The 26,972-nt window shown below is 43.7% G+C and overlaps 2 protein-coding genes across 4 annotated transcripts in view; one reads left to right on the forward strand and one right to left on the reverse strand.

Annotated features, from left to right (window-relative positions):
- Nucleotides 1-243: 243 nt before the first annotated feature.
- On the forward strand, nt 244-16,575 carry SIRT1 (sirtuin 1). The gene is made up of 9 exons (XM_066554809.1): nt 244-682; nt 3,107-3,223; nt 4,137-4,378; nt 5,640-5,792; nt 6,871-7,018; nt 9,392-9,471; nt 12,191-12,377; nt 13,097-13,654; nt 14,520-16,575. The coding sequence occupies exons 1-9, from the start codon at nt 244-246 to the stop codon at nt 14,840-14,842; spliced, it is 2,247 nt and encodes a 748-aa protein (XP_066410906.1). The 3' UTR covers nt 14,843-16,575.
- Nucleotides 16,576-22,913: 6,338 nt separating this feature from the next.
- Nucleotides 22,914-26,972, reverse strand: part of HERC4 (HECT and RLD domain containing E3 ubiquitin protein ligase 4) — a 30,112-nt gene continuing 26,053 nt past the window's right edge. For all 3 annotated transcript variants that reach the window (XM_066554486.1, XM_066554485.1, XM_066554487.1), the window contains 3 exons: nt 25,792-25,975; nt 25,142-25,244; nt 22,914-24,287 (listed from right to left, as the gene is read on the reverse strand). In XM_066554486.1, the coding sequence (XP_066410583.1) occupies nt 24,079-24,287; nt 25,142-25,244; nt 25,792-25,975 (496 nt within the window). In that variant the 3' untranslated portion in view covers nt 22,914-24,078. The remainder of the gene's footprint in view (nt 24,288-25,141; nt 25,245-25,791; nt 25,976-26,972) is intronic.

The following is a 26,972-nucleotide window of genomic DNA, read 5'->3' on the forward strand; positions in this document are numbered from 1 at the left end:
CGCCCCTCAGGCCCCCGCAGGCTCCCGCAGGCTCCCTCGGGCTCTTGGCGCCGCCATGGCGGGGCCGGCGGAGGGAGGGGGCGTGAGGCGGCACGAGCGCCACGTGACGCCGGCAGCGCCCCCGGTCACGTGCTCTGGTTTGTTGTTGCCCGGTCACGTGCCGCGGTCACGTGCGGCGGTGCTGCCCGCGGCGGGCGGGGGGGGGCCGGGCGCGAGGGGGGCGGCGGCTGCGGCGGCGCCAAGATGGCGGACGGGGACGCTGCGCCGCTCCGCCCGCGCGGCCCCGCCGGCCCCGGCAGCGACAGCGCCGAGCCTGCGGCCAAGCGGCACCGCCGCGGATCGGGGAGCGCCGCGCCCGCTCCGCGCCCTGACCGCGCCGCGGGGCCGCCGCCCGCCGCCGCCGCCGCCGTGCCCGCGGAGCCGCCGGGGGAGGTGGCGGCCGCGGCGGCCGATGGCGGCCGGGCGCCGCGGGAGGACGGCGGCAAGGCGGCGGCGGCGCCGCGGAGCGGCGCGGACGGTGGGGCCGGGCTGCGGGGCCTGCCCCGGGCGGAGCCGCCTCCGCGGCGGGACGAGGGGGAGGGCGCGGAGGCGGCGCCCGGCGAAGACGCGGCGGAGGCGGCCCCGGGCTGCGGGCGGGCGCAGTGTTCGAACGGGGCGGCCGCGGTGCCGGCCCCGCATCCCGGTGAGGACCGACCCCTCCCTTCTCCCCTCCCTCCCTCCGCTCCTCCGCGGCTCCCTCCTCCCCGCACGGCGCCGGCCCCGGGTGTCGCACGGGGCGCGGTGTCACGGCTGGGCGCGGGGAGCGCCGCGGGCCCGGCCCCGCACACGGAGCGAACCCCGGGGCCCTGCGGCTCCGCCGGCCGGGGCAGCGCCGGGCCCGGCCCGGTACGGCACGGCTTGTGCCGCACGGGGACAGCGGCTCGGCTTCAGCCCTGGAAACGGTTATTCTGCTGTGGTGCTGGCAACAAGTTATTAAAACGAGAAATGATAAGCCCGGTTTCCTTTTCATAATCTCTGCCGTGTTAATTATTGTATTTTTCATCCTTAGAAACTTGCACACAGGCTCAGGAGCAGCAGCCTTGACTGGTTCTTTAAAGAACTGCAAGTGACAGTCTTGGCTAAGGTTTGAGTGACTGCTGCAGAAAACTAAACTATAATCTTTCTAAATTCTTTCAGACCATATTTGAAGTGTACTGTTGGGCAGCATCACTGTGAAAGTACCTCCCAGTACAAACTGATCAGGTTTGAGTTGTGTTTTGTTGGACTTGGTAATTTTGGGCTTTTTTTTTAAAGCAGTGTTTTGGAAAGATTTATTAAAATGTATCAGACACTGCATTCTGCCAGTACAGTCTTTACATTTTATCTTGGAATGCAGTTAAAGATACTTTATAGTAAAACTCTACTGAAACTTTTTGTCTGTGCAAAAGCAGTCCAAAAGGAACAGATACAGAATAAACCTGGAACAGCCTCAGTATTGAAATCCTCCATTGGAGCAGCTCAGAGCTAAGCCAGTGATCTCTAACCAGTGCCTTACACGAAGACTTTTGCTCAGGTCCCCCCGAGCCTCAGGCGTGTTTTGCTGTGCCTGGTTTAGTTCTGGCCAGCATTACGCCTGCTGTCCTTTGAGAAGTACTCAGGGAGTGTTACAGTTTAAACTGTTACTTTATCCTGCTTGTATCTGTCTCTCTTTCCTAAATCCCAGGCTCTGTGGCCTGTGTGTGAGGAGCCTTTCACAATGTAAGCTTTGCCGCTTGATACAGAAGCCATGAAGGTTTCTTAAGTTAAACTTGCGCCTCGCAGTTACTGATGTCTGCTAATGCACCTTTTCCTTCTTCAAAATTTTCAATGTCTTCACTGACTTCATGCATAACGAGATGGAACTGAAATGCTGTAAATAAATAGATTAATAATAGTAGTGTCTGTGAGCTCCTGTGGCCTCAGAAGAACAAGACAGCCAGAACCAACAACAAATTTCTGTCACTGACCTCTTTCTTTTCTAATCAAAAATAAAGTATTTATGCCAACAAGGAGAAGGACTTGAAGAAGAACACAACCTCTGAATAAAAAATGGTGGTGTTTCGTGATGTTCTTTATTTAAGAATCAAGTGGAATAACAGCTAAAATAGTGCAGGGGCTTCTTCAGTTCTTCAGATAAGAGACTGAGAACTACATTAGTGACTCTGCTTTACAGAGCATGACTGAAATTTGTTCTTTGTTTATATCTTAGATTTTCAACAACTGAATCTACAGGTGCTGAGGGTATTTCTACTAAAGCCAGTAAAAAAGGTTGAGTTGTCTAAGTTTTAATAAGCTGCTCAGGTTGGAATGTAGATTTCCCCTTCAGTGTGAGCTCAGTAACACAACTTACTTGTGTTACAGAACAAGTGCCTTGTTCTGCCCTGGGCTGGTTCATCGAGGTCTGAGATGGAGTTAGATTGAGTTTCTCTGGCTTAGGGCCACGGGCTCAGCTGAGGTGACTGGCAGCAGACCCAGCTGCAGGGGCAAATGGATGAGAGAAACTGAGTGAAGGTGGTTCAGGGGAGCATGTTCTGTGTCACAAGTGAAATACTATAAATTGTGTATGTGGTCAGCAAATACAGCTGAGCTGCAAGGTAACACCCTCACCAAATCCTGTGAATTTGTTGTAGCAAATGAGCACTTGTGGGTTTCTTTCAAAATGCTGTTAAAATGCTCTTAAAACCTAGTCAAAGATCTGTCTGCAATGGCAACATGTTTTCATTTCACCCAGTTTTTCAATGAGCTGAATGCAGTGACAATTGTAGGGGAAAGACATTTTTAATTATACTTTTAAAAGGTTTGGATTTTTTCTATGGTGAAATATCCATAATGCCCAACACTTCAGAGAATGAGCTTTCAACAAGGTCATCATGCAGTCCCCTGAAGCCCAGCATTGAGGTAGCAAACCCTGCAGTAAATCTACCAACAGCTTGGAAATATATCTATAAATGTGGAGAAAAATAGACATTTTCTGTGCCTAAGTGACAAAACTGCCAATTGAGAGTGAGATTTTTGTTTTTGTGATCTGTTTGAAGATACTCCATGCCCTTGGGCTGGAGTGTAACCCCCTGCTCGTGCTGTCTTGCAGATAACTTCCTCCTCAGCGATGAAATCATAGCCAATGGCTTTCACTCCTGTGACAGTGATGAAGAAGACAGAGCCTCACATGCAAGCTCCAGTGACTGGACCCCAAGACCACGTATAGGTAGAAGCCTGGAGCATGTTCTTGGATGCTCTTTGCCTTTGAACAGTCCTTAATCCTCCCCAGTATTCAAATTATTTTTCCTGTTGCAAACATATTGGCAATTAGTGCTTCTGAACAGTTTAGAGGTGTTGGCTGTATTCTGTATGTTATTTAAGGAGTTTAAAAATGAACCCCTTGAAACTTGCTGTATTTTGATTTAAATTGTCAATGTCTTATTTTTTTTCTTGAATAGAAATCCTGCCACAATCCCTATTAAAAGTATACACACAGGTTCACTAAATTAGACTAATTTATGGCATATTTCTATAGCCTGCCTACTTAGTGTTAACTCTTTAAGGGACAAGAAGATGATCCCTGTATGATTTTAGGACAGTGAGCCCTCATCTTGAGTGTTTTTGGAAAGATCAATCTTTTAATGGCTTGAGGAGGTAATGTCTGAAGTAATTCATGTTAGATGACCAAAAAACCAAGAAAAATCCATGGATTTCTGGGCTCTATGTGTCTGTTTAGAGTGATGGTTTATAATACCACTGGAAAGTATGTGCATGTTTGTTGTTTGTTTGGTTTTGTTTGTTTTCAGCTTATTCCTGTAAATACCAAATGTTGGGAAAGTACAGATGGAGACACATTGTGAAAATCCCGTTGCACCTCTAAAAGAGGTTAACTTTGCTGGAAACTGGGATTTTTACTTGACTTTCTATGAAATCTTTCATGGGTTAACATAAAATAATGATAAATAAAATGCCCAGCTCTCACTTCAGAGTTTAGACCAAAATACAGGGGGTTTGATGAATGGAGCATTAAATTGGATTAATGAAACTGTACTAGCAAGCATTAGTAAATGGAACAATAACCATGATCATCTGCAGTACCTGACTCTGTTTTAAATATCTGTATTTTTTAATTTTCTTAGGTCCCTACACTTTTGTTCAGCAGCATCTTATGTTGGGTACAGACCCACGGACGATTCTGAAGGACCTGCTACCAGAAACCATCCCTCCACCTGAACTGGATGACATGACTCTGTGGCAAATTGTGATAAACATCCTTTCAGAGCCACCAAAGAGGAAGAAGAGGAAAGATATTAACACCATTGATGATGCTGTGAAACTTCTGCAGGAGTGCAAGAAGATCATGGTCTTGACTGGAGCTGGGGTAGGTATTGCTGCAGTGTTGGTGTGCAAATGTGAAACCAGGTTGGTTCAGTGCAGCATGCAGGGGTGGGAGCAAGGCACTGTGCTGGGGGGAGAGTCCAGCCCACTGCAGGGACTGCAGCTTCCACTGGAAATAACTCCATCTCTCTTCTCAGAACGAAATATTCTTAGACATAGAAACTTGTGAACAGCTGCTCCCGTGCAAAACAGTTACAGAATGAGAGCACTTTACCTGTCCAGAACTTTTTCTATCCTAGTCTTCAGACAAAGGGGATGGCTTTTGTAAACAAAATCCCAGTGGATCTCTTAAAATCCCAGATGGAGCTTGAGGGACTGGAAGAATAGGATTAGAAAAGAGTTGGGGGGCTGAGGAGGAGTATGATCAATCATAGGGACAGTTTGATCGGATTTCTGCAGACTGAATGTTACTTTCAGCACATGGTGCTTTGTGATGGTGATAAAGTTACTCACTGACTAAAGAACATTTCTGCACGGCTGCACATTTGCAGCTCAGTACCTGTGCACCAGATCATTTCTTGCTTCTGTTGTTCACACACAGATGGTGTGACAAGACTCAGAGCAGATGAGTAATTCAAATCAACTTTTACAAGAGCGCTGCTACTCCCAATCCTGCTCTCTCCATACTTGCATACACCTGTTTCTCCTCCTCTTCCCATGCTATTTTGGGGTAGTCTGAGACAATGGTTTCAGTCCTTATTGACTATTACAATGCTTTGATAAGCAATGTTTATCAATAAACAACTTCTATCAAAAGGGGTTTATTCTTCAGAAGCAAGAATATATATTTATTAAAAGCAAGACTATTCTGTTACTGTGTTAGCATGTAAAAAAAATTTAAAATATCAACTACCATATCTAAGCCTGAGTTGGCAGATCAGTGAACAATTAATAATTAAATTTAATGCAATAATGCTCTAAATTTTTGTTCATATCTTACAAAACTTCCAGTGGTAAAAGCAAGTTCTGGTATCCTGTTACTACCTGTGCAGACTGTACTAAAGGGATTTTTGTCCACTTGTCAGATTTTGTTTCTGTGCCATTTCTCCTGATTGTGATTTGGGAATTGTTATATTGGACCAAAAAAAAAAAAAAAGAAAAGAAAAATAAATACAGAGAACTCAGGCTGGTTTTGTTCTTAATGTTTCTGAGCACTGAGCATACAGAAATGTGGTTTCCCAGAACAACACTTTATGGTCCAATATGTAGTTTCACTTATTTCAGATTGCAACAATATATTTCAGGTATCAGTGTCTTGTGGAATACCTGACTTTAGATCCAGAGATGGCATCTATGCACGCCTTGCTGTGGACTTCCCAGACCTTCCAGATCCTCAAGCAATGTTTGATATAGAATACTTCAGAAAGGACCCCAGGCCGTTTTTTAAGTTCGCAAAGGTATGGTTTTCCAGCAGTTCTTGTCTTGGTCGTAAAGGCAGATGACAATATTAAAATGCATAACTCTGATAAAAACTAGAAACTGCTCAGCAACATTCTCTCTCTTTTTCAAGCTTATTTTACTGTTCCTGTTGTAAGTTCATGATATAAACAACCATTTCAGATGGTTGAAAAGATCTCAGTGATATTAAACAGTATCAAAAGCAGAGATTATGTCTCTTAGATAAGAAGGAATTGTAGAAACTGTAGACATATGGAGAAACAAAAAAAAAAAAACCAAACCAAATTGCATTTAGTCTTTACTTTCCTTGGGACCAAAAAGAAACCAAACCCAAGACATAAGAATTTCTATAGGACCAGTGAGAACTTGTGAAATCAATCACCACTGGTTGTGCTCATTCTTTCTTCCATTTGCTAACAGTTCATACTACTGGTCTGTCCTGTTACAAAGATTGGAAAAGAAAACCCAGTGCATTCTTTCTCTGCTTGGCTTTCTCTGAAAGCCTTCTATCCAGATACTAACAAATTTTGATGCTCATTAGTATACTTGGTTCCTTTGGGTTTTAATATTAAAAAAACACCACCTCCACAAACAAAAACCCACCCCAAACCAAAAAACACCACAGCAAGCAAAAAAATCAACTTACTTGAAACCTGTCTACACACAGCTTTTACCAGAAAAGTCCAAATCTAACTTAGCTGATACTTTTTACTTTTCTGCTTTTCCACTCCTCCTCTTCCTTTTCTGTCTATCAGAATACATGTTTCTAGTAACAAATATTGAGGTCACTTGACACTTAACAAAGGCGAGAAAGCTTTCCTATTTCATAATTCTCAAAACCAGAAAAAGATCTGAACATTGCTTTTATGCTGTGTAGAACCAAAGTCCCAGCTTGCAGGGAGCAGTTCCTCCTGCCAGGCTGAGGAGCTGAGCAGTGGGAGAGGAGCTGGATCCAGGGCAGTGGCCAAGGGCACAGGGAGGGACCAGGGGAAGGGCTCTGGGATGGCTGGGACAGTGCCCAGCTCAGGTAAACTCTGTATCCACATCCAGTGTCTAATGTGCTGCTGAATTCCCCAGGAAATCTACCCAGGACAGTTCCAGCCATCTCTCTGTCACAAGTTCATCGCTTTGATGGATAAAGAAGGAAAACTCCTTCGCAACTACACTCAGAACATAGACACACTGGAGCAGGTGGCAGGGATCCAAAGGATAATCCAGTGCCATGGTTAGTGTGTTTAGTTTCACTTATGTTCCCTGTGGGAATTCTTACTGGTGCATGTGACAGGGTAATCACTGTTGGAATTAAACTTTCTTTCCTTGAAATCCTGTCTCTTGCCAACAAATATTCTGATTTTTAAATGCTGAAGTTTTGTTTTAGACAGCTTACATATTTAAATCAGAAGTGTTTCAAGTTGAAATAACTCCTTTTGGGAATTGAGCTTGATGAAGGGTCTGTGTATCAGTGAAGATCCACACCCTGTTGGCACAAGCTTAGACTGTAACTTCTAAAATGCATTTGGTGCTTCTTGATCTCTGTGACAACATGACATGGAAACCAGTCTTGCCATAGGTCCCTCTCACTGCCCATTCCATTTCATTCCTCCTATGAAATGGGAGTCTGAGTGTTATCTGATTCTTTATTTAGGTTATATTCCACTGAAATCTGAAAATATCCTGACACTTCAGTGACTCCACCTCATGTATAAAACATTGAGCATTAATCACCAGTTCAGTTGAACTGAAGATCATCTTGTTACACCTTCAGTGTCATACAGATTCTGTAATTATGAAGCCTAATTAAGTGGAATTGCTTTAATTGCTTGATACAAATGCTTTCCGTTTTCAAGGGCTTGCATATGTCAAGCTGAAAGTCCAAGGATTAATTTTCAAGAAAAGTATTCAGAAAATTAGTTCTTAAATGCATGTTTGGATCATTTAGTGAACTTCAGACACATAAATCATCTAAAAGCAGCACTGGCATGTTTGTAAAGCCCATCCATCTAATTGCACCTTTGCCAGGGGCCAGACTCTCATGGTTTCCATACCTCCAAGGCTCAGCTCAGTGCAGATCTGTGGGGTTGGATTCTCCAGGCAGAGCAAGCACAGTGCTCTGAACAGAGCCCAGGCAGCACACAGCACTCTGCCAGTCAGCTCCCAGCCCCAGGGCTGGTTTCCATCTGTGCTCAGTGTGTCACACGTTTTCTTTTGGCTGCCATTTCATCTGAGGCATTTATCACAAACCCCTTACCTGGCTGGGTTTTTGCACATCACTGCTGTGCTCAAGCTCCCCATTTTTCCAGTTGCACACTGCAGGGATGGATCACAGACCATCTTTAGTGTCTGTCCTGTATAAGGTGATTCTGAATGACAGAGATGCTTTAAAAGCATCTGCACTTGGAGATTTTGAGGCCTTTGAAAATTAGCAAAGGTTGTTTTGAGCCCACCAAGCTTTATCTGACCTACAGCTGCTGCTCTTTAACAAATGGTTGTTGCCTAATGATGGTGGCTGGAGAGAAACCAAAACTCTTCTGTGGGGGCTCACACTGCTCTACTTATTCTACTTTTTCCTGTGGCTGGGGCAATGGCAAGTTAATCATGAGGAGTTAAAAAAGAACCTTGCAGTGATTTGGGGAGTTCTTATGTGAACCTTCAGCCCCATCTGTCACTGCACACCTACAGTACAGTTCCTCCTATGAGAACTGTGGTGTCTGAGATGCATTCTGCTGTTTTTAAAATGGCTCTTGCATTCAACCCATGCATCTGAAATTAGATTGTATTCCTTGCCATTGCTGGAGCTGAGTGAGCAGAGGCTGTGGCCTGGGAATGGCTCATGCATGGGCACCAGACTTCTGCTGGTGAACAATAATTCACATTATGGAGTTGCAGAGAAGTGCAGCAGATGCCTCTGAGTTGGGTCTGTGAGCCTGACAGACATCCCTAACGTGCTGTAAGAAGCTCTGAATTATTACAATCAGCTAATTAGAATGAGCCAATAACTGTCACACCTCCCATAGTCCTTGGAATCCCTCACTCTGGGGAGCTGCAGTGCTGAGCAAGGTTTCAGAAGCTGTGCTGTTTGCAGGCCTGCAGTGATCAGCAGAGCTGAGCTGCCAGTTGCTCATAAATGATCTGCTCCAGGTTTTTCTGTGCTTTCACTCTCTTTGTCTTACCCAGATACAATACCCTGAAAGCAAATTGTCTTTCCTAATGCATTTCCTCAGTTACTCTGTGCTCTGTGGGTTCCTGTGCTGCTGATGCTGTGCAGCACCACTGCTGTGTAACAAGAAGGGCAATTTCTGTTCTCTGCTCCTTGTCTGTGCTTGCACAGCTCAGGGGAATGAGAGGACACAGAATCATTTGTGTTGGCATGCATGTGGTACATGGCTACTCCTAAAACAAGATTTCTGCTGACTAACACCTAGAACAGCAACAACTTCTAGTATTACAAGGGTCTCCTCTTAATTTTACATTACCTTTTTTAATGCCTGATTTCTGTAGCACTGCAACATAACAGCCTTTTTGTCAAAACAGCTTGGGCTTAAGACCAAATCTGAATCACTAAAAATCCTGATGCTACCATTCGGGTTTTTCCCCTCAGGTTCCTTTGCAACAGCTTCCTGCCTGATCTGTAAATACAAAGTTGATTGTGAAGTTGTTCGAGGAGATATTTTCAATCAGGTAAAAAATCTACTTTAACTCACTGCAGCTTTCTAATAAGTAATTAACTCAAAAACACCCCACACCAAACCCTGAACCATCATACTGGGATTGCTTACAAGATCTGCTTTTAAAAGCCTCCATATCTCTGCATGTATTTCAAAGAAGTGCCTCTCTGTATTTTAGCATTTCCTCTGGTATTTAGAAGTATACTCAAATACCATACTGCAAAAATTAGGTAATGGCAAAAATCAGAACAAAACCTTAAGAGTCCATTTTTAATGGCTCCTCTGATAAAAAGTAGAGGTTTAATGGTAAGCAAAAAGCTGGATTTATACCTAGTTTGTGTTGATCTGAACTTATAGTCACACTGAGAAAGCATTCTTAACCTTTTATAACACTGGATGCTCCTTGAGCATTTTCCTTTACTGAAAACGTGTTTCAAACAGCAGCTGATACATGGAGGAATTGCTAACCACAGAGCAGGCTAGAGCAAGGATCAAATGGGGTGTTGGTGTTCCTAGGACTCCTGAACTATCCCATGTTCCAAACTCCCCATGTCTGGGTGTCAAGTGACCTGGGAGCAAGGCAGGAGTTGGTTCTGCTCTGTCAGAGCAGAGGAACCTTTGACCTGGAGAGACCCTCTCTGCCTTTGCTCTTCTTCCCCTTCTTTTGAAGGAACAGAGGAGATGATTCTGTGATCAAAATGATCTTGTTTATGCAAATGAAAGAGGACTCTCCACAGGCTCATTGGTTTTTTTGATAAATGCTTCAGAGTCCACAGTTGCAACTTCAGATGAGAAACATGGAAGGGATGTAAATCCTTCAGGCATTACATTTGAAATGGAATTCATTGAAAGCCTTTCAGAAGAGATGTTTGAGTTAAAGCTTTAAGAAATGTGAATCTCATAAGCCTGAAGCCTTGTAACACTGAATTACTGAATGTGAAATTTGGTTTACTCTGCTATTAAGAATAGTATTTTTAAGAACATCCTACAGATATTTTTAGCTCCTTTACCTCCAGAGCCAGCTGGCTGGAGTTAGATTTTCTCTTTCTAATATATAAAGATCTGAGGGGAAAGTTCAAGACTCATTTTAGCCATCTGCTCCTTTTTGGGGAATCCTTTAGGTGGTTTCCCTTGACTGTGGGATTATTGAGTGCTTTCTTGCTTGGGTGCAGGGTGAAGGTTTCCACCACACCAGTTCCTAGCTCTTGTGCCAAATTCTTCTTATCCCACAAGGCATCCATCCCAAAAGGCTTTTTTTTTTGTTCAAACACTGGAATTTTTGGGAAAGATCATTTGACACTAGAGGAAGACCTTCTACTTGTGATATTTTCTAATTTGGAGAGTATTGTCTTCTGTCCCACTGCAGGCATCCATAAAATTAATTCTTTCATTTAAACTTACAACATTCTATATTATTTTTTCTGCAGCTGTTCTCTGTATAGTAGGGACTTGTCATTTAAATGTCAGTTTTCAGGTATTTTTCTATTCCAATAAGTAATGTACATATCTTTTCACCTTTCTAGCTCTAATTTGTAGCTTGTGATGGTTTCTGTATGATTGCAGCTCCTTGGATTTATTGTGAAGTCTTATATTTTAGCACTACAGCTGAAAAAACTTGTACTATTAGAAGGAAATTGCTCAGTATTGTGTGTAGATCTTTCACTCACCTTCTTGCTTTTCTTCTCTCTTAAAAAGTCTTTAGATAGGGAAGAATTGAAAGAGGTCCCAAAGATCAGAAAACTCCCTGGCTCAGGAAAAAAGGGAATCTACTTCTCCACAAATCTAACTAGTGGCCACTTTGGTTAGTGAAGCAGGATTCTCCTCTGTTTCTGAGGAATTAGAAAAGTTTAAAATGGAGACCAAGCAAGTTCTGGCCTCTGTTCTTGTCCTGGATGCTCTTAGCCAGCTACCTGCCACAGTGCCCTGTACTTTTGTGGGTGCAACACCTGTAACCTTTTGGAGGAGAAACTCCTGCTGTGGCACATGTGGTGTTTCAGAGGGCAGCCCTGCAGGCAGTAGCAGGGGCTGGGAGGTGTCAGTGTTTTGGAGGGCAGCCCTGCAGGCAGTAACAGGGGCTGGGAGGTGTCAGTGTTTCAGAGGGCAGCCCTGCAGGCAGTAACAGGGGCTGGGAGGTGTCAGTGTTTCAGAGGGCAGCCCTGCAGGCAGTAGCAGGGGCTGGGAGGTGTCAGTGTTTCAGAGGGCAGCCCTGCAGGCAGTAGCAGGTCCTGGGAGGTGTCAGTGTTTCAGAGGGCAGCCCTGCAGGCAGTAGCAGGTCCTGGGAGGTGTCAGTGTTTCAGAGGGCAGCCCTGCAGGCAGTAGCAGGTCCTGGGAGGTGTCAGTGTTTCAGAGGGCAGCCCTGCAGGCAGTAACAGGGGCTGGGAGGTGTCAGTGTTTCAGAGGGCAGCCCTGCAGGCAGTAACAGGGGCTGGGAGGTGTCAGTGTTTCAGAGGGCAGCCCTGCAGGCAGTAGCAGGTCCTGGGAGGTGTCAGTGTTTCGGAGGGCAGCCCTGCAGGCAGTAACAGGGGCTGGGAGGTGTCAGTGTTTCGGAGGGCAGCCCTGCAGGCAGTAACAGGGGCTGGGAGGTGTCAGTGTTTCAGAGGGCAGCCCTGCAGTAGCAGGTCCTGGGAGGTGTCAGTGTTTTGGAGGGCAGCCCTGCAGGCAGTAACAGGTCCTGGGAGGTGTCAGTGTTTCGGAGGGCAGCCCTGCAGGCAGTAACTGGCTGCTGTGTGCAGGTGGTGCCCCGCTGTCCCCGCTGTCCCCCCGAGGAGCCGCTGGCCATCATGAAGCCGGACATTGTGTTCTTTGGGGAGAACCTGCCTGAGCAGTTCCACCGTGCCATGAAGTACGACAAAAATGAAGTGGATCTCCTCATTGTCATTGGGTCTTCACTCAAAGTAAGACCAGTAGCATTGATCCCAAGTAAGTGACTGTCTCTGGTAATATTTTCTTTACAAATTTTGGATCAGAAGTGGGATTCTCAGTTAACGAACTCCAAGCTCTTAGAAACATCTTGGCTCAATTCAGTGAGCACCACTAAATTGTAAGACGAAAGCTTGCCTATATAAAGCTGAAATGCAAAATTGAGAAGGTAACAAATTCTAAATGCTTTTTCTGCACTCCAGGTAGATCTCAAGGTAAGTAAATTATTATCTGAAAAACTGCTCTCTCAAACCTGAATGACTCCATTCTAAGATTCATTTCTCTCCGTGCTTGCGAAATGCTTTAGTAAGGCTTGAAGGCTTTAGAAAGGAAGCATCTCAAAAGCAGTAATTCCTCATGTGCACTTAGGTACATAAAACAGATGCACAAAATCAACATAATTTGAAGATATTATAGTACTAATTTTAGTCTTTAATATTACTGTAGCCAGTATTTCTGTGCATATGTTTCTCAGTGATTGAGAAATGCTTTTAACTGGAAAAAATGGGGGGGAAAATCCCATCTAAGCAGGCTACAGTAGGCACAGCATCTCAAACCACCGTTGTTAAATTTGGGACTGGCTTGCCTTCTTCCTGACCTGGCTGGTTTTTTGTCTTTGTTCAAGTGAAGGCATGAAGAGAAGCCTGAGCTTTCTCAGTCGGTCTATGCTGGAAGTAAAACCCAAGTGACTACCTTTGAATTCTCTTTTCCATCCATAGGTTCCATCCCCCATGAAGTGCCTCAGATCTTAATTAATAGGGAACCTTTGCCTCATCTACACTTTGACGTGGAGCTTCTCGGAGACTGTGATGTTATTATTAATGAATTGTGTCAGAGGCTGGGTAGTGAATACACAAAACTTTGCTACAACTCGGTCAAACTCTCGGAAATCACAGAGAAGCCTCCACGGCCGCACAAGGAGCTGGAAGCGCTCTCGGCTGAGCTCCCACCAACCCCTCTGAACATTTCAGAAGGCTCCAGCTCACCAGGAAGGATGAGCCCACCCGATACTGCCGTGGTGTCACAACACCCACCTGAATGTAAGCTAGAAAACTGTGAGCCTGCCTCTGAAACTAAAGGGACCTGCTCAGAGGAGACGCTTCAGGACACACAGGTGTCATCAGAAAACCCTGAAAATCTTGCTAGTGAGCTAATGAACTCTGAAACAATGAAGGAAAATGGATCTAATGATGGAGAAAATAAAGAAAAGAGTGAAATATTGAAGAAGTGTTGGGTAAACAGATCTGCAAAAGAACAGATTAGCAAAAGGCTGGATGGTAAGTGTTAATGCTTTTCAGTATTTTACTTCCTTTTGGCTGATACATTTATGCTAGACTTAATTTAAAGTGATAAAAAGTTACTCTTGAGACAGTGGGTTTTGTGGCTATTTTTGTTCAGACAAGGGTCTACGTAACTCTCATTGAACCATTTATTTCTTTTGGAGAAGCCAGTAGGAAATACTTTTTCTATTTCATAATAGGTTTAAAAATCAGTGATTACATACTCACCTAAAAGATTAAAGTTTAGGAGGTTGAAGGTAGGTATCAAAAAATAAATCCCTTCGTAACATTTTCAAATGCATTTTCAGAAAAGTTAGTTTGATCCTGAGGTGTTCAGAAGCTGGTCACAGTAGAGCATGATTTGGTATTGCAGTAGAGCTGGAAGACAAAGTAATGACAGGACTTAAAAATCTCACAGCTGGAGTGAGGCACATTTTTAAGGAAAGTTTAGACTTTCCAAGGAAGCCCTCCAGTGTGCAGTCTTGTAACTGATGTAAGGAGTCAGGAATTAAAGTGCAATTTTCTAGAGGAAAGGCTGGGTTTAGACTTTGATGCTCCATGCAGGGGCTCCTGTTCTGTCATAGGTAGAGGAAGTCTAGCTGGGAATGTGTTCCCGTAAAACAGCTGCTGAACAATCAGCATAAATTCTCTTTGGTGCCAGAGGGAGGGGGAGGAGGAACACTGAGTTTCCAGTGAAGCATTTCTTCTGTCCTTTGTAATAAATACACACACGTGGGCATAAATGCCTTTTCTTGTCATCTGATTTGTCAGTTGTCACTGTTGAAAACAGATCTATGCAGGCACCTTTTAACCACAAGCTTTTGTATCCAGCATGTCCCTGACTGTTCACATTCTGTTGCAGGTTCCCAGTATCTGTTCCTGCCACCCAACCGCTACATCTTCCACGGTGCTGAGGTGTACTCGGATTCCGAGGACGACATCATCTCCTCCAGCTCCTGCGGCAGCAGCAGCGAGAGCGGCTCGTGCCGCAGCCAGAGCTTGGATGTGGAGGATGAGAGTGAGATGGAGGAGTTTTACAATGGCATAGAGGATGAGGATGCTCCCGAGCGGGAAGAGGAGCCTGGATTCGGGGAGGATGGAGCCGAGCAGGAGGAGTTGGCAGCTGAGGAATCAGCCGAGACCAGCGAAGCTGCAGGGATGGAGCATCCGAGCAACGCGCTGTGAAGTGATCGCTGACTGGTTACAGGAACTTCCCACCAGCAATAGGAGCTTTGGCATGTCAGAATGAATGTTTACGTCTGAATTTAGAGCAACAAAACCATAAGGATGTAGTGTTTATAAATAACTAAAACAGATTTTCATGCTTAGTTTTTTACCTTTTTCAATAAAAATCTATTACTGCGCACTCAACACTAACTCATCTTTTTTTTAAGGTACTAGGATTATCTAAACAACTGTCACTATGTTCACTTTTAAGTTCATCTGTCTGATCAGGCATCCATGTATATAATACATATTTTTGCTTAATAAATTTCAGCTTATATTATTTTTAAACAGTTTTGAAAAAGCCATTGGAATGTTAAACTAATATAAAGGGAACAGCTAATTTAGACCAAAGAATGGTATTTTCACACCTCTTGCTTTGTAACACTTTGGTTTATTTAAAATCTTCTTACGCTTCTGCTGAACCTTTCATTCACGCCTAGTCTGTCATTAAACACTGGCATTTTCTAAGACCTACTGTGGCAGCTAATTTTTTTTTGCTTTAACAGTTCCTTTGTATGTTTGAGACAAACCTAATTGCAAGCAGATAGCGAGATGGAAACAAGACAGCAGCACTTGAGGAATCCAATGGTTTTTAGATTGATCAAGAAGTGCTGTGAAAATGCTGAGGTTGCTGAGTGTTTGACTTCCTGTGGACATGAAACGTTGTTGACATTGGCTCCCTAGCAGTGAGAATCCAGCATTTTAAACAGAAAGGATCCCCCCAGTCAGAGGCTGTCACGCTGGACCCAGCGGCCACATCTAGAGCAGATTGCTTTATAAATAGCATTTGAGGAATTGCCAAGGCTCCCGTGTGGAACAGAGTTGAGAAGAGTGTTCCTCCCAGTGTGAGAAGGCGCAGAAATGAAGCTCTTCCTCTGTGCTCACGGATGCACCAAGCCCAGGAGAGACTGACTCCAGTGGTGGGAGTCTCTGTTTATGCTGCCAAGGAGCTCCACGTGGATTAATTCCTGCTGGCCTGAGCTCCTGACTGAGCTGGGAAATCTCCTCCAGCTGCCAGCTCCACCCTGGACACGACAGCAAAGCGGCTTCTCCCACTCTGCTCTCTCAAGTGCGAGGCTGCCTTAAAACTGGATGTTGCAAATGTTCAAGTGCAGATTGTTTCCAAGCCTTTAGAACTATTTTGTACAATTGCACAGTGCAGTAGTCAGTGAAACAGCATTTTTCTATAAACCACTTTTTCAACATTGGCCCAAATGAACTCAACGATGTAGATTATTCATATATTTTGCTTTAATATTTATTACATTTTGGAAGATGTATAGTAGCTGTTCTTTGAACATAAACCAACAGTTAATAAATATTTAAGAACAGCCTCCTGTATTCATCGGGAAATGTTGGCATGTCGTCTCATTGTCCAAATTGAACACAGCTCTTATTTGGCTACATTAAAGAATGCAATATGTTTAGTTTTCACTTGCATGTCACAATGTATTAGTTTGTGCTATAGGAGATATTTTAAATTGAAATACTTTGTTTTAAATTATTTTTACAGTGAGGATTGGTTTCTGCTCTTTTATATTGTATATAGTGTCTTTTATGTAATCTACTGGCATATGTTTTGTAGAAGACTGTTTAAAATGACTGGCTATCTTCCTGCAACTTTTGAAATACAAAACCAGTGTTTTATACTCGTACACTCTGTTCTAAAGTCTATTAAAATTGTCATTTGATTTCTGGTTTCCATTAATTTCTAGCTATACCTTACAAACTTACCAAAGATGCCCTATGAAGTCAAGGTGTACCCTGGCTAATGGAAGGCATCACACTTGGAATGGCTTTTTTCCACCTGCCCCTGGCAAAGCCTGCATGCAGCTGCCCTGGATTGTTCTGGGTTTGTCCTGTGGCTCCCTGGGGGCTGCAGCTGTGCTGAGCACACCCCAGACAGCAACAGATCCCTTCCAGTGGCCCTCAGGGCCAGTTTAATCAGCTTCCCACTGTGGAACACCTCACTGCTGGATGATTCCACTGCACTTCTGAACCACCACCTCTCAAACAGAAATTGATTTGTATTGGCAGAAAAAAACCCAGAGGTGATAAAACTCACACACAAACTCACACACTTGAGGCACAAAGTATTAAAAACAGACTCAACACACAAGATGTTTTTCTATCAATTACTTACTACTCTGAATGACTTGAAAACATTTTCCTCTTGAATAGAACCAGCTGCACCTTTTTCTGCACTTAGATGAAGTTCTGCATTTTGTTCTTTCTTGTGTCTTTGATAATATTATTTGAACAGAAGAGGAACCCCAAACTATCTCTCACTCCTCCATTTCACACCCTGCCCTTTCCCCTCAGCAAGGTGCTGTATTTAACATGGTGAGGAGCCCAATGGTGGGCTTGAGAAAACATTTGCTGTCCCAACTTTTTGTTATTCCAAAGTAGTCAGCACCTTGCAGGAAATCTGGAAGCATGGCCGAGCATGTCCAGGTCCAGCTGTACTCTGTACAATCTCAGAAGAGGAGATCACTTATTTTTTCTGATAATTTACACAACTACCCTATGAAAGCATCTTAGCCCTTAGTATTTATATTGAATAGATGCCCTGAAAAAAAAAGCAAAGACAAGCATTTGTTTGCCATTCCCCAGCCACCTTCCAGCCTATTCTGGTACATTAGACACAATAATGACCTTGCAAAAGTATTTAAAGAAGCACATATTTAAACATCTTCTCATAACTTCTTCTTAATGGCCATGTATTTTCTATGAATCTGGCTTGAATTCAGAAACAGGAGCACAACATTCTAATGAAACCAGCACCCAGAATCAAACTGAAAAAAGTGAGAAAAGAAGACCCAGGGGAGTACCTCAAGCTTAATAATCTATGCTTAAATACTGAACCAGAACAGCCAAATGGAAAAGCAGCTGCATTTATTTGCATGATACACCTATCTACAAAGTGACTGGAGAATAAAACCCAGTGCAAAAGGCTGAATTTCAGGCTAAAACAACTGGCCATGTCTAGGTGACAATGTGGACCAAGCTAGCTGTAAATCATGTCTAGGCATGTAAAGCCATGTCTAGGTGACAATGGTGCACCAAGCTAGCTGTAAATCCTCAAGAAGTCATGGAGTTGGACCCTGAGTTACTCTCTGCTAGGCACTTTCAAGAAGACACAGACTGTTAGGACTCAGTAGGAAAATAACAGTATTAATGATCCTGATAATGGTGCACCAAGGGAAAAGAGCTGCTGGTTCTGCCCCAGCAGGAGGCCCAAGGCTCAGAAAAGCAGAGGCACTGAAGTAAAGTCTGAACCATTCACCAACTGTGCAGCTCTCTGCCTTGGGACCTTGGAAAGGAGCTGGGCAAATTCAGCTGGGACAGGGCTCCCAGAGCTGCTGGAGGCCCATTTCCCTCTCCTTATACCCTTCTGGAAGCACCTGTAGCTGCAGGTGGACAGGGTCTGTGCCTCAGATGAACCAGCACAGCAGTTCTCAGGAGCAGCACAGTCACAGCAGCTCCAGGAGCTGAGCTGCAGCTGCTCACAGCAGCCCTGGAAACAACAGCCCACAAAACCCCAGCCAGGCACGCCCAGAGCCTCCCCTGACCTGCCTGGGGGATGCAGGTGGAAGCAGGGACACCACCACAGGTCCTTCCAGGACTGTTTCTCAAGGGACACACTCCCAGGTGCTCTCTGACCATGGCTCTGACCATGGCACTGTTACTTTGACTCTGACAGAGCAGAGAAACTGTTTCCCTGCAAAGCCCCCTGCCATGTGCCCTGGAGTGGCAGCCCCGGCTTCCTGGGAGCAGCTCCTGCACCAGGATCACCAGGGACAGAGCCCTGCACAAAGCAAACATGCACCAACTGCAGACTCAGTTATTTCCAAAGTCACAAAGAAACACAAACTGAAAGTCCTTAGAAACAAACCACAAACACCTTTGGGTGGGATTTGGTTGTTTGGCCATGGGTTTTTTAGCTCTGTACAATTATTATCCACCACCTTTTCCAATGGCAGAGCCCTGCTCCCAAGTCCAAGCCTCGGCTGAGGGGGACCCTCCTTCCCCCAGCAGGAGGGAGCCTACAGGGAGCCCTGGATCTCAGAGAAGCTCCCAACACTGGGCTCCACAGAGACCACCCAGGAATGCTGAATGCTATGGAGAACTGGCCTTAGGCCCCGTGGAGCATCACCACCCTCCTGCTCCAGACTAAAACTGAGCATTCCCTTCTGGGCACCGGCAGAAATCCCTGCAGGGCCTGACCTCTGCATTAACACCTCAGCCTGCAGGGCTATTCCTGCCACTTCCTCCTCTAAAAACACTGCAGGCCTTCCTTATCTCAACTCGCCTCCCCCTCTGCTTACTCCTGGTATCATACTGGCACCTGGTCAGGATCCCCTGCGGGTGCACAGCCTCAGACTCTGGAGATGCTGCACCTCAAACACTGCTGCTGGCAGGGCTCCCACAGAGCCTCTGTGCAGGATCAGGCCACCAAAAATTACACTGATTACTTTTGAAATTCTTCAAAGACATGGCAGGTACAACTCCCACTGGAAGCTGGCTCAGCTACAGTCTGCCAAGTGTGTTCCTCCTCCCAGCCACGCTGCTGTATCTGCTCAGAAGAGGGAAGGAACCTTGACTTGTGCACTTTACTCAAAGTGAAGTCTCTGTGTAACATTCATCCTTTGTTCCCTCCTGTAATGAGGCTCATGAAGGGAGGCAGTGAGCACCTGCAGACATTCACTGCACAGGTGAGGATTCATCACCTGCTGCCAAGCCCAGCCTGGAGCACTGGTGAGATCAAGATCCCCACCAGCACTGTACACACCAGCTACTCTGAAGTTACCAATTTGGTACCTCCTATGTGGAATGAGATTCCCAAACCTCATTTGCCTAATCTGAAACTGATGTGCCTTTGGCTGGAGAACAACAATAATGCCCAGTGCTGTCCTGGCTAATGTAAGGGGGCTCTGATGGCACTCGTGGCACCTGCCCCCCTTATTTTGTTGTTTTGTAGAGTCAATAGTTATGTGCAAGCCCAGGGGATATGCAGGAGCTCAGATGTTCAGACCAGCAGGGCTGCAGATAAGGCATTTCAGCACAGTTCCAGTGTGCCTGCCATGGCCAGTGCTCCCCCCACCCCCAGCTGCCTTGTGGTTAGAAGGTAACACATCTTTCTCATTCAACACTTTGCAGCGGGGACAGGAAAAGGTTTGCAGTTACCAAGTTTTAGCATTCTCACAGAAAGGCACTCAGTGTAAGAGGTAGCAGCACAGAGAAAAATTATGGGTATAGGCACAAACCAGTTCCCTTCCTCAGGAAAATAAAAAAATTGAGGACTCAGTCACATGGTGAGGGAGCTCAAGTGCACAGAAATGATGCCTGGTGGAGTTCCTGCATGGATTAACTGTGCACATAGAGCAGGCAAACACTCAGGGGCATTTCCTGGGGCTTTAAGGAGCTGCATTAATCTGGTGATAGCAGGTGACAGAAGATGCTCTGTGCCTTTCAGGGTCTAGCTAGGGTTACTGAGGTCATTGTTCCAGACTTGACCAACACAAACACAAACAGTAGACTGAAGGACCAAACCAGTAGGCTGATAATCAGTGCACCCAGACTACAGTCTGACCTGGCAAGCTAGAAATATCCACCTGGTAAGCAATGGGACCCTGACTCTTGTCAGGGGAAACAAATACTTTGTTTTTGCTCTTTTATCTTCTCCCCTTCAAAAACTGAGTAAGGCAACTCCTCACAGTACATACAAGTGCATAGTTCTGGCTGCTCACAGAAAGTCAACACAGCCACTCTTGAGGGGTTCAACTCTACCAGTGCTAAACACTGTACTATTAAATGAAACCTTTATCTACATTTATCTTAACTGCAGAACCTTGTGTGCCTTTAAGGAGCTCTCTTTTATAGTGATTTACATTTGATTACATTAAGCTTCATTTGTTATCAAGTTTATTGCAGCAGAGAGCAGTGCAATGAATTAAAACCCTCTTCAGAGTTGTTTATAAACATTCTTAAAGGGAATACCATGGCTCAAAGCTTTATGATGAGTAACAGCCTCATTAATAGCAACTCCCATAAAGTGCCAAAGGAGACAAACCATTCTGCTTAAGCAGGGCTCACTGCTTTAACAGTTCTACACTGGGTTCTTACCTTTGCCCTGGAAAATGAGGGACAAACATCTGCTGTACCTTTAGTTCAAAAAGCCTGGGTAGTTCTGCCATGCAAATTCAACCTTCATCCCTTACTCATGTGACAGGTGCAATAAATCCAGTCCATGGCTGCACTGCTCTGCCAATAGCAAATCTCCTTCAGCAGTCTGACATGCAACTGGTCTTCTCCAGTGAGAATTCTGAATCTTTATCAAATGCTAATCTAATAATCAAATAAAAATACTTTAAAAATTAATTATTGTAAAATGCTCACACTGAAGCCCAACCTACTGTCATTCCCCAGTTTGCTTTACCCTTTTAAGCAGTGGTACCCAAGGTTTCTTGAGTAACTGAAGGTTTGAGGGAAAGGAAAGTTCTAGGTTTTCTTCACTAACATCATGGCTATTTCAGCTACACATAAAATGGGGTTTTTCCCTCTTTCTTACACGTTGCACAGCATCAAATATTGTATACAAAATGATACTTGATCCAGCACTTCCTGCTGCCTCAGGGCACACCTTCAGCAGAGCTGTGCTTCCCAGGGCTGCTGTGACTGCCAAGGGAACTGAGGGCAGCACAAGCACTGCAGAAAGCCTTGAACAGCCTGACACAAGTGATGCCACCACTATTAATTGTTCTGGTATCACACAAAGTCCTTGACCTTGTTACCCAGACAACTGTTTCCACTGGGCATTGCCTTCCTGCAGAGTGAACTGACACCTGTAAGATAATCAGGAGCATTCAGCATTTCCTGCAGAAGTGAGTAAAACCAAGGCCAGAGCTGCAGAGAATTCTCAGGTGAATGCTGTCCTGAGGGAAATGGCTCCAGCCCTGCTGTGCCAGTGGGCTCTCAAGGTGATGTTAAACCAACCATTCCAGCACCCTCTTCCCAAACTCATGTCCATTCGTGTTCCAAGAGAGTAGGAAATGTATCTGCCTCATGCTGCAGCCACGTGAAGCACCTGCCACAGCAGTTTAGTCAGCAAGAGCTGCACATCAAAAATGAAGGACACCTATGATGTTCAGTGCATCCTAAATTGGGCACCAAAAATGGGCAAGTGAATTACAGCTTGGATTCTGCCTCTGAGCCCTCACCTACAGAATGAGGTTCTTTAGTCACCCTTCAGGTTAACATTGACATTGACTAGAAATCCAGTGCAGCAAAAACCAGAGAATATCTCACAGGGAAATGAAACACATACATGCACTACTGGATTTGCATGATATAGACCAAATCACACTTTATGTGCACAACTGCATATAAAGCCCTTCTTATTGAGTAAACAACAACTCTGTGCACCAAATGAAACAAGGCTCCCATGGGAAAAAACCAGCACTTGGACCTCCAATTATACACAGGGGAGAAAGGAAGAAGATAATTTTACATTAGCCACTTCCTAATTTTTGAATATCTACCTTTGCAATTTTGGTGTTTTGTAATCAAAAATGGTGTTTTAGTATTACCTGCATAATACCTTTTCTCTCCTCTTTGTCTCCTTTTCTTTCTTCCATGTACAGTAAGATTAAGCTGCTTTAGTATTTGTTGGTTTCTTGTTTTTTGCAAGAGGGAGGACTTCCAAGCCAGGTAACAAATGTTGGAAAAGATGGAATATGGGCTGCATACAAAGAAATTACTAAGAGGTTACACTGTGTGAGAAAGCTGTAAAAAACAGTGTTAAGGGAAAAGACTGATTTTAGCTGTACTGACCTTTTTTTTTGTATTATATCAAATACAAATGTTATGTACTGCCAGCACAGAAACTGGATATTATATAGTTTTTATTGCAATGACTGCATTTCCCTGCTTCTCCTAGTTGTACTCTCCAATTTAATGCACTGGAAGTTCCTCTCCACCTGAAGAACTCTGCTTGCTGCAAGCATCCGTACACATCAACCAACAAAGGTTTTCATTCAAGTCTTTTATTATAGCTTGAATTTTTTCACTGCATTTAAAAATCTAAAAAAAATAAATATTTGTTTCACAGCTGCAAGTCACATATGCATTAACACCACAAAATCTGGAATTTAACCAGAGAAGGAAAAGTCAAATCCAAAAGTGTCCAGCTAAGCACAATCGTCTCAGGGCAATTATACTAAAAATAAAATCTTAAGAAAAAAGGGAGAGGGGTGTTAAAGGTTATTTCAAATGCATTTATCTGGAAAAAAGTGAAAATTCTATTAGAAACCATAAACTACGCTTTCAGCATTTAAAAATAAACGTTTTAACCTCTTGACAGCAACAATTGGCTGGTGCACCTTTTTCTTTTCAGCTGTACTCTCGACACATGACTGCAGAGGTTTCAAATCATAAATTAACCTCTTCTATAACTGTGTCCACTTAATTACAGAATCAGTCCTTAAAAAGAAAACAGTGTCTTAAGTCAGCTTGTCCATCCACATATTAAAAATGCCATTGGCTGCGGTTTTGTATCGGCACTAAGTGACTGCTTCATGGATTGTACATTGTGAAGATGAATGTCTCTTGAACAATCACTTTCATTATTAAGGTTCTTAAAACAAACCAGAAAAATAGATATCTTCAGAAATCAGAGTAATCACTTTTTTTTTTGTTAAAAGCCATAAAATAAGCTCATATTCAATTACAAGCAATAGAAACCATACTGGTATTGGAACAGAACTATTTTATCACAAAAATTTATTATTTACAAAATGAAAAGTTACCAAGTGAATTTATCAGGGAAGAAGTTAAATATTCTAAATGATTTGAAAAACTGAAGCAAGTCTCTCATGCACTCACACGCCAAATTGTTTGCATAAGGTGAAATGTTAATTCTTGTTAGTGAAACTTGACTCCCATTCACAATACTCTCATTTTTATTGTAAGATGGCAAAATCCACATGGCTCTGTACAGGAAGGTATGTATTAAGACAGCTCCTTAGTTTTGGAAATGATTTTTTTGGCTCTCATGAATATCCATACCACTGAACATTTTTTGCAAATAATCAGTTATATTATCAACTGCATCACTTAATCCACTGAATTTACCACCACAAGAAAGACACGAAAACTCAATGATCCCACGGTACACGGAACTTTCATTTCTCAAGTTATACTAAACTGAAACCTTCATAGTGGTCTATAGCCTGGATCAACTTAGATTTCAGGGTTTCTTTATCAGTGTATTTTGGAAGATCAAGAAGATTAAAGCACGTGTGAGCTACGGGCAGGTAATCCTCTCCCCCTCCTGTTGGCTGGATGACCAGTTTGAGACACTTCATCCCAAGGATTGGAATCCGGTCGCTGCCTGTCAGAAACACTGCCAAGAAAAAACAAAGGCTTGAAATTGGAGCTGGCTGAAGACTGTCTGTGTCACATGCGCTGCTCTAATCATTGCTGGCCTTTTGTAATCATTCCAGCCATGGCCAGCTTTTCACACCAAAGTTCTGTCAAGTCTGGAAAACAGGGAATAATGACTCCACCCTGTCTCTACCTTCTACATCTGAGCTCATAACTGTAATACAGCAAGTGATCCATAAAGAAAAGTATTTCATTTTAGCATATGAAACCAAACAGTCCTTAAAATACTATAAAGTTTTTCATGCCACAGAACCTTCTAACTTAAAATCCACTGGCTGAATCTTTACTGAGCATTTCCAAGAATCTTGTAAACACAGAATTAGTTTATTCAGTAAGTAATTTATCGGAATTGGAAACTAATCTGTGATCTGTTCCAAGCAAATCCTCACTCACAGCAAGCTTTAATTACTTTACCACAGATTTACAATCAGTTACTACTCCAAATTTCCATCTCTGTGCAGTGAAAAACCTGGAGGATGTGGACTATATGTCAAAGCACAGGAAAAGATATCCTAGTTACCAAATAAATGTCACCAGCAGATTAGGTTGTTGGTGTTTTGGGGAGGGGTGGCTTTTCTTTTCTTTAATGCTGCTCTGAGCTACTGTGATCTGTAACTACCCGTCACCCAGAATGACCCAAGAAAATCAGAGAAAAGCTCACAATCAATTTTTTCTATTCTGCTTTTTTTTCCCCAAATAGTTAATCACATCATTACAGACAAATACTTACACCTGCACTCTTATAGCAAGAGCCTGAAATCCCAGTGATCCTGTTCAGTTAGAAACTTCTGTAAAATAATTTCAAATACTTACACAAAAACTGTTTTTTCTTCTCCAAAGACAACTCGTGAAAAACCTCCCAGAATATTTTAATTGTAGGATGGTTTTCCCAGTATTCTCCTTTGTATTCTGTATTCTAAAATGAGCAGGAAATGGGGTTATTGCTTGCTCACAGAACAGTTGGATAAGCTGAGAGTGCAGCAGAATGAATGCAGTTTGTGTACAGGCACACAGCAAGTGACACACTACTACTCCATTCCTCACTCCATTCCCTTCAGCTGCTCAGTCTGAATTCAATATAGGGACAGATGCCTGTACTGCAAAGCATTTTCAATCCCAAAGACCAAGTCTCACTGAGCTCTGACAATCGAGAATATTTACTTTTAATAACTGTGTGCAATCACTTCACTTTCTCATGTCTAGTATGACAGATTGTATGGCTGCCTCAGGGTTCTGTGGATTTTTCTGCCTCTTCTCTAAGTCTGACTTCCTTCAGAAATTAGATGGAAAAAGTTAAAGCAGGAAGGTAAATAATATTTTAGGATCTCCATTCACTGATGTTTTAAGGTGTCAATAAATAACAGGAATCACATTAATTAAAACAGAGCTCAAGAGGACACCTAGCTGCTTTTGCACCCTGAAATTAGAATTATACAAAAGCAAAAGCTAACTATGGTTCTTACCTTCTCCAGCTCCTTCCAGTCATAATTTGTGTTCCCAATCACCATTGCCTGCAGCTCACTGGGCTGGAAGAGCTGAAGAACTTTACCTCCACACACTTTGTGGAAGCCTTCATGGAATGCACTGTATAGGGAAGCCACAGATCTATTGAAGATGTAATCCACATATGCATCTACAAAATCTTGCCTGTACAAAGAGAAAGAAAGAATTATGTTAAGGAAATAAAGAGGAAGTAGTACAGGTCATCCTTCTACCAATAAACCAGTGGCCATTTCTGTACAGAACAGAGCATAGACAATGAAGCAACAAGGAGCCTAATACATTGTATTGTCTGCTTTATGTTACAAACACAGTGAAGATAAAATGGCACATGAATGTATTTCCCCAGCACACCCCCAAAGGCAGCCTGCAACAGAAAAGCAGGAACATTAATGTTATATACTTCAGGGAAAACAAACACCTCCCTTACTTGTGTGCATTGCAGTGAACTGGACTCACTGGCAACAAGCTGAAAGGTCTGAATTCCAGGGAGTGTCCTGAAAGCCACTAATCAAACTCACTGCTCCATTTTTTTTAATTAAAAAGATTACCATATTTGCACTAAAAATGCAAATCAACTTCAAAAGGACATTTGAGTCTTGCACAGTAAAAAGACCAGTGCCAAGGAGCTGGGATACTGAGGAACAGATGGCCTGTTAGCTGTGCTTGGTACAAGGAGTTCTCAGATCCTGCTGGAAACATCTCCAGCAGCACTGAAGGAAGATCTAAAACTTCTTGATGTGATACAGCATTTATGATAATTTCTGAAATCAATGCCAGTGTACACTGTTTAGTTTCTGCACTGGCGGTGACCTCAGCTGTACATTACAGCTATCCCACCAACACACGTTCACTGTGCAGAGAGAGAATGCACTTCAACACCACCCCCAGTCCTTGAGTAATATCACCAGCAGTTTACAGAATCATAGAAACACATTTAGATGATGTGTTTATTCAAGCTGCTGCACTGAAAATGCTGGAGATGACCAAAGTGGTAATCCACACCCCTGCCCTTCAGCACTCCATGAGATCTCCTCCTTATCCATGGAGGGCAGGTAACTTGTGTAACACTAACAGTGCAAGGCTGCTCCAGGGAAAAGTCACAGTGATAAACTGATTTATACTGTAAAATTAACTGAAGCAT

This window comes from Molothrus aeneus, chromosome 8, assembly GCF_037042795.1.
Source record: "Molothrus aeneus isolate 106 chromosome 8, BPBGC_Maene_1.0, whole genome shotgun sequence".
NCBI classification, from domain to species: Eukaryota; Metazoa; Chordata; class Aves; order Passeriformes; family Icteridae; genus Molothrus; species Molothrus aeneus.

Bases quoted from the DNA above. Each gene is read 5' to 3' on its own strand.
- SIRT1 (XM_066554809.1), top strand. From the start codon at position 244: ATGGCGGACGGGGACGCTGCGCCGCTCCGCCCGCGCGGCCCCGCCGGC. The intron at 3,224-4,136 runs GTAGAAGCCTGG...TAATTTTCTTAG, and splicing joins GACCCCAAGACCACGTATAG to GTCCCTACACTTTTGTTCAG. The intron at 13,655-14,519 runs GTAAGTGTTAAT...ATTCTGTTGCAG, and splicing joins GATTAGCAAAAGGCTGGATG to GTTCCCAGTATCTGTTCCTG.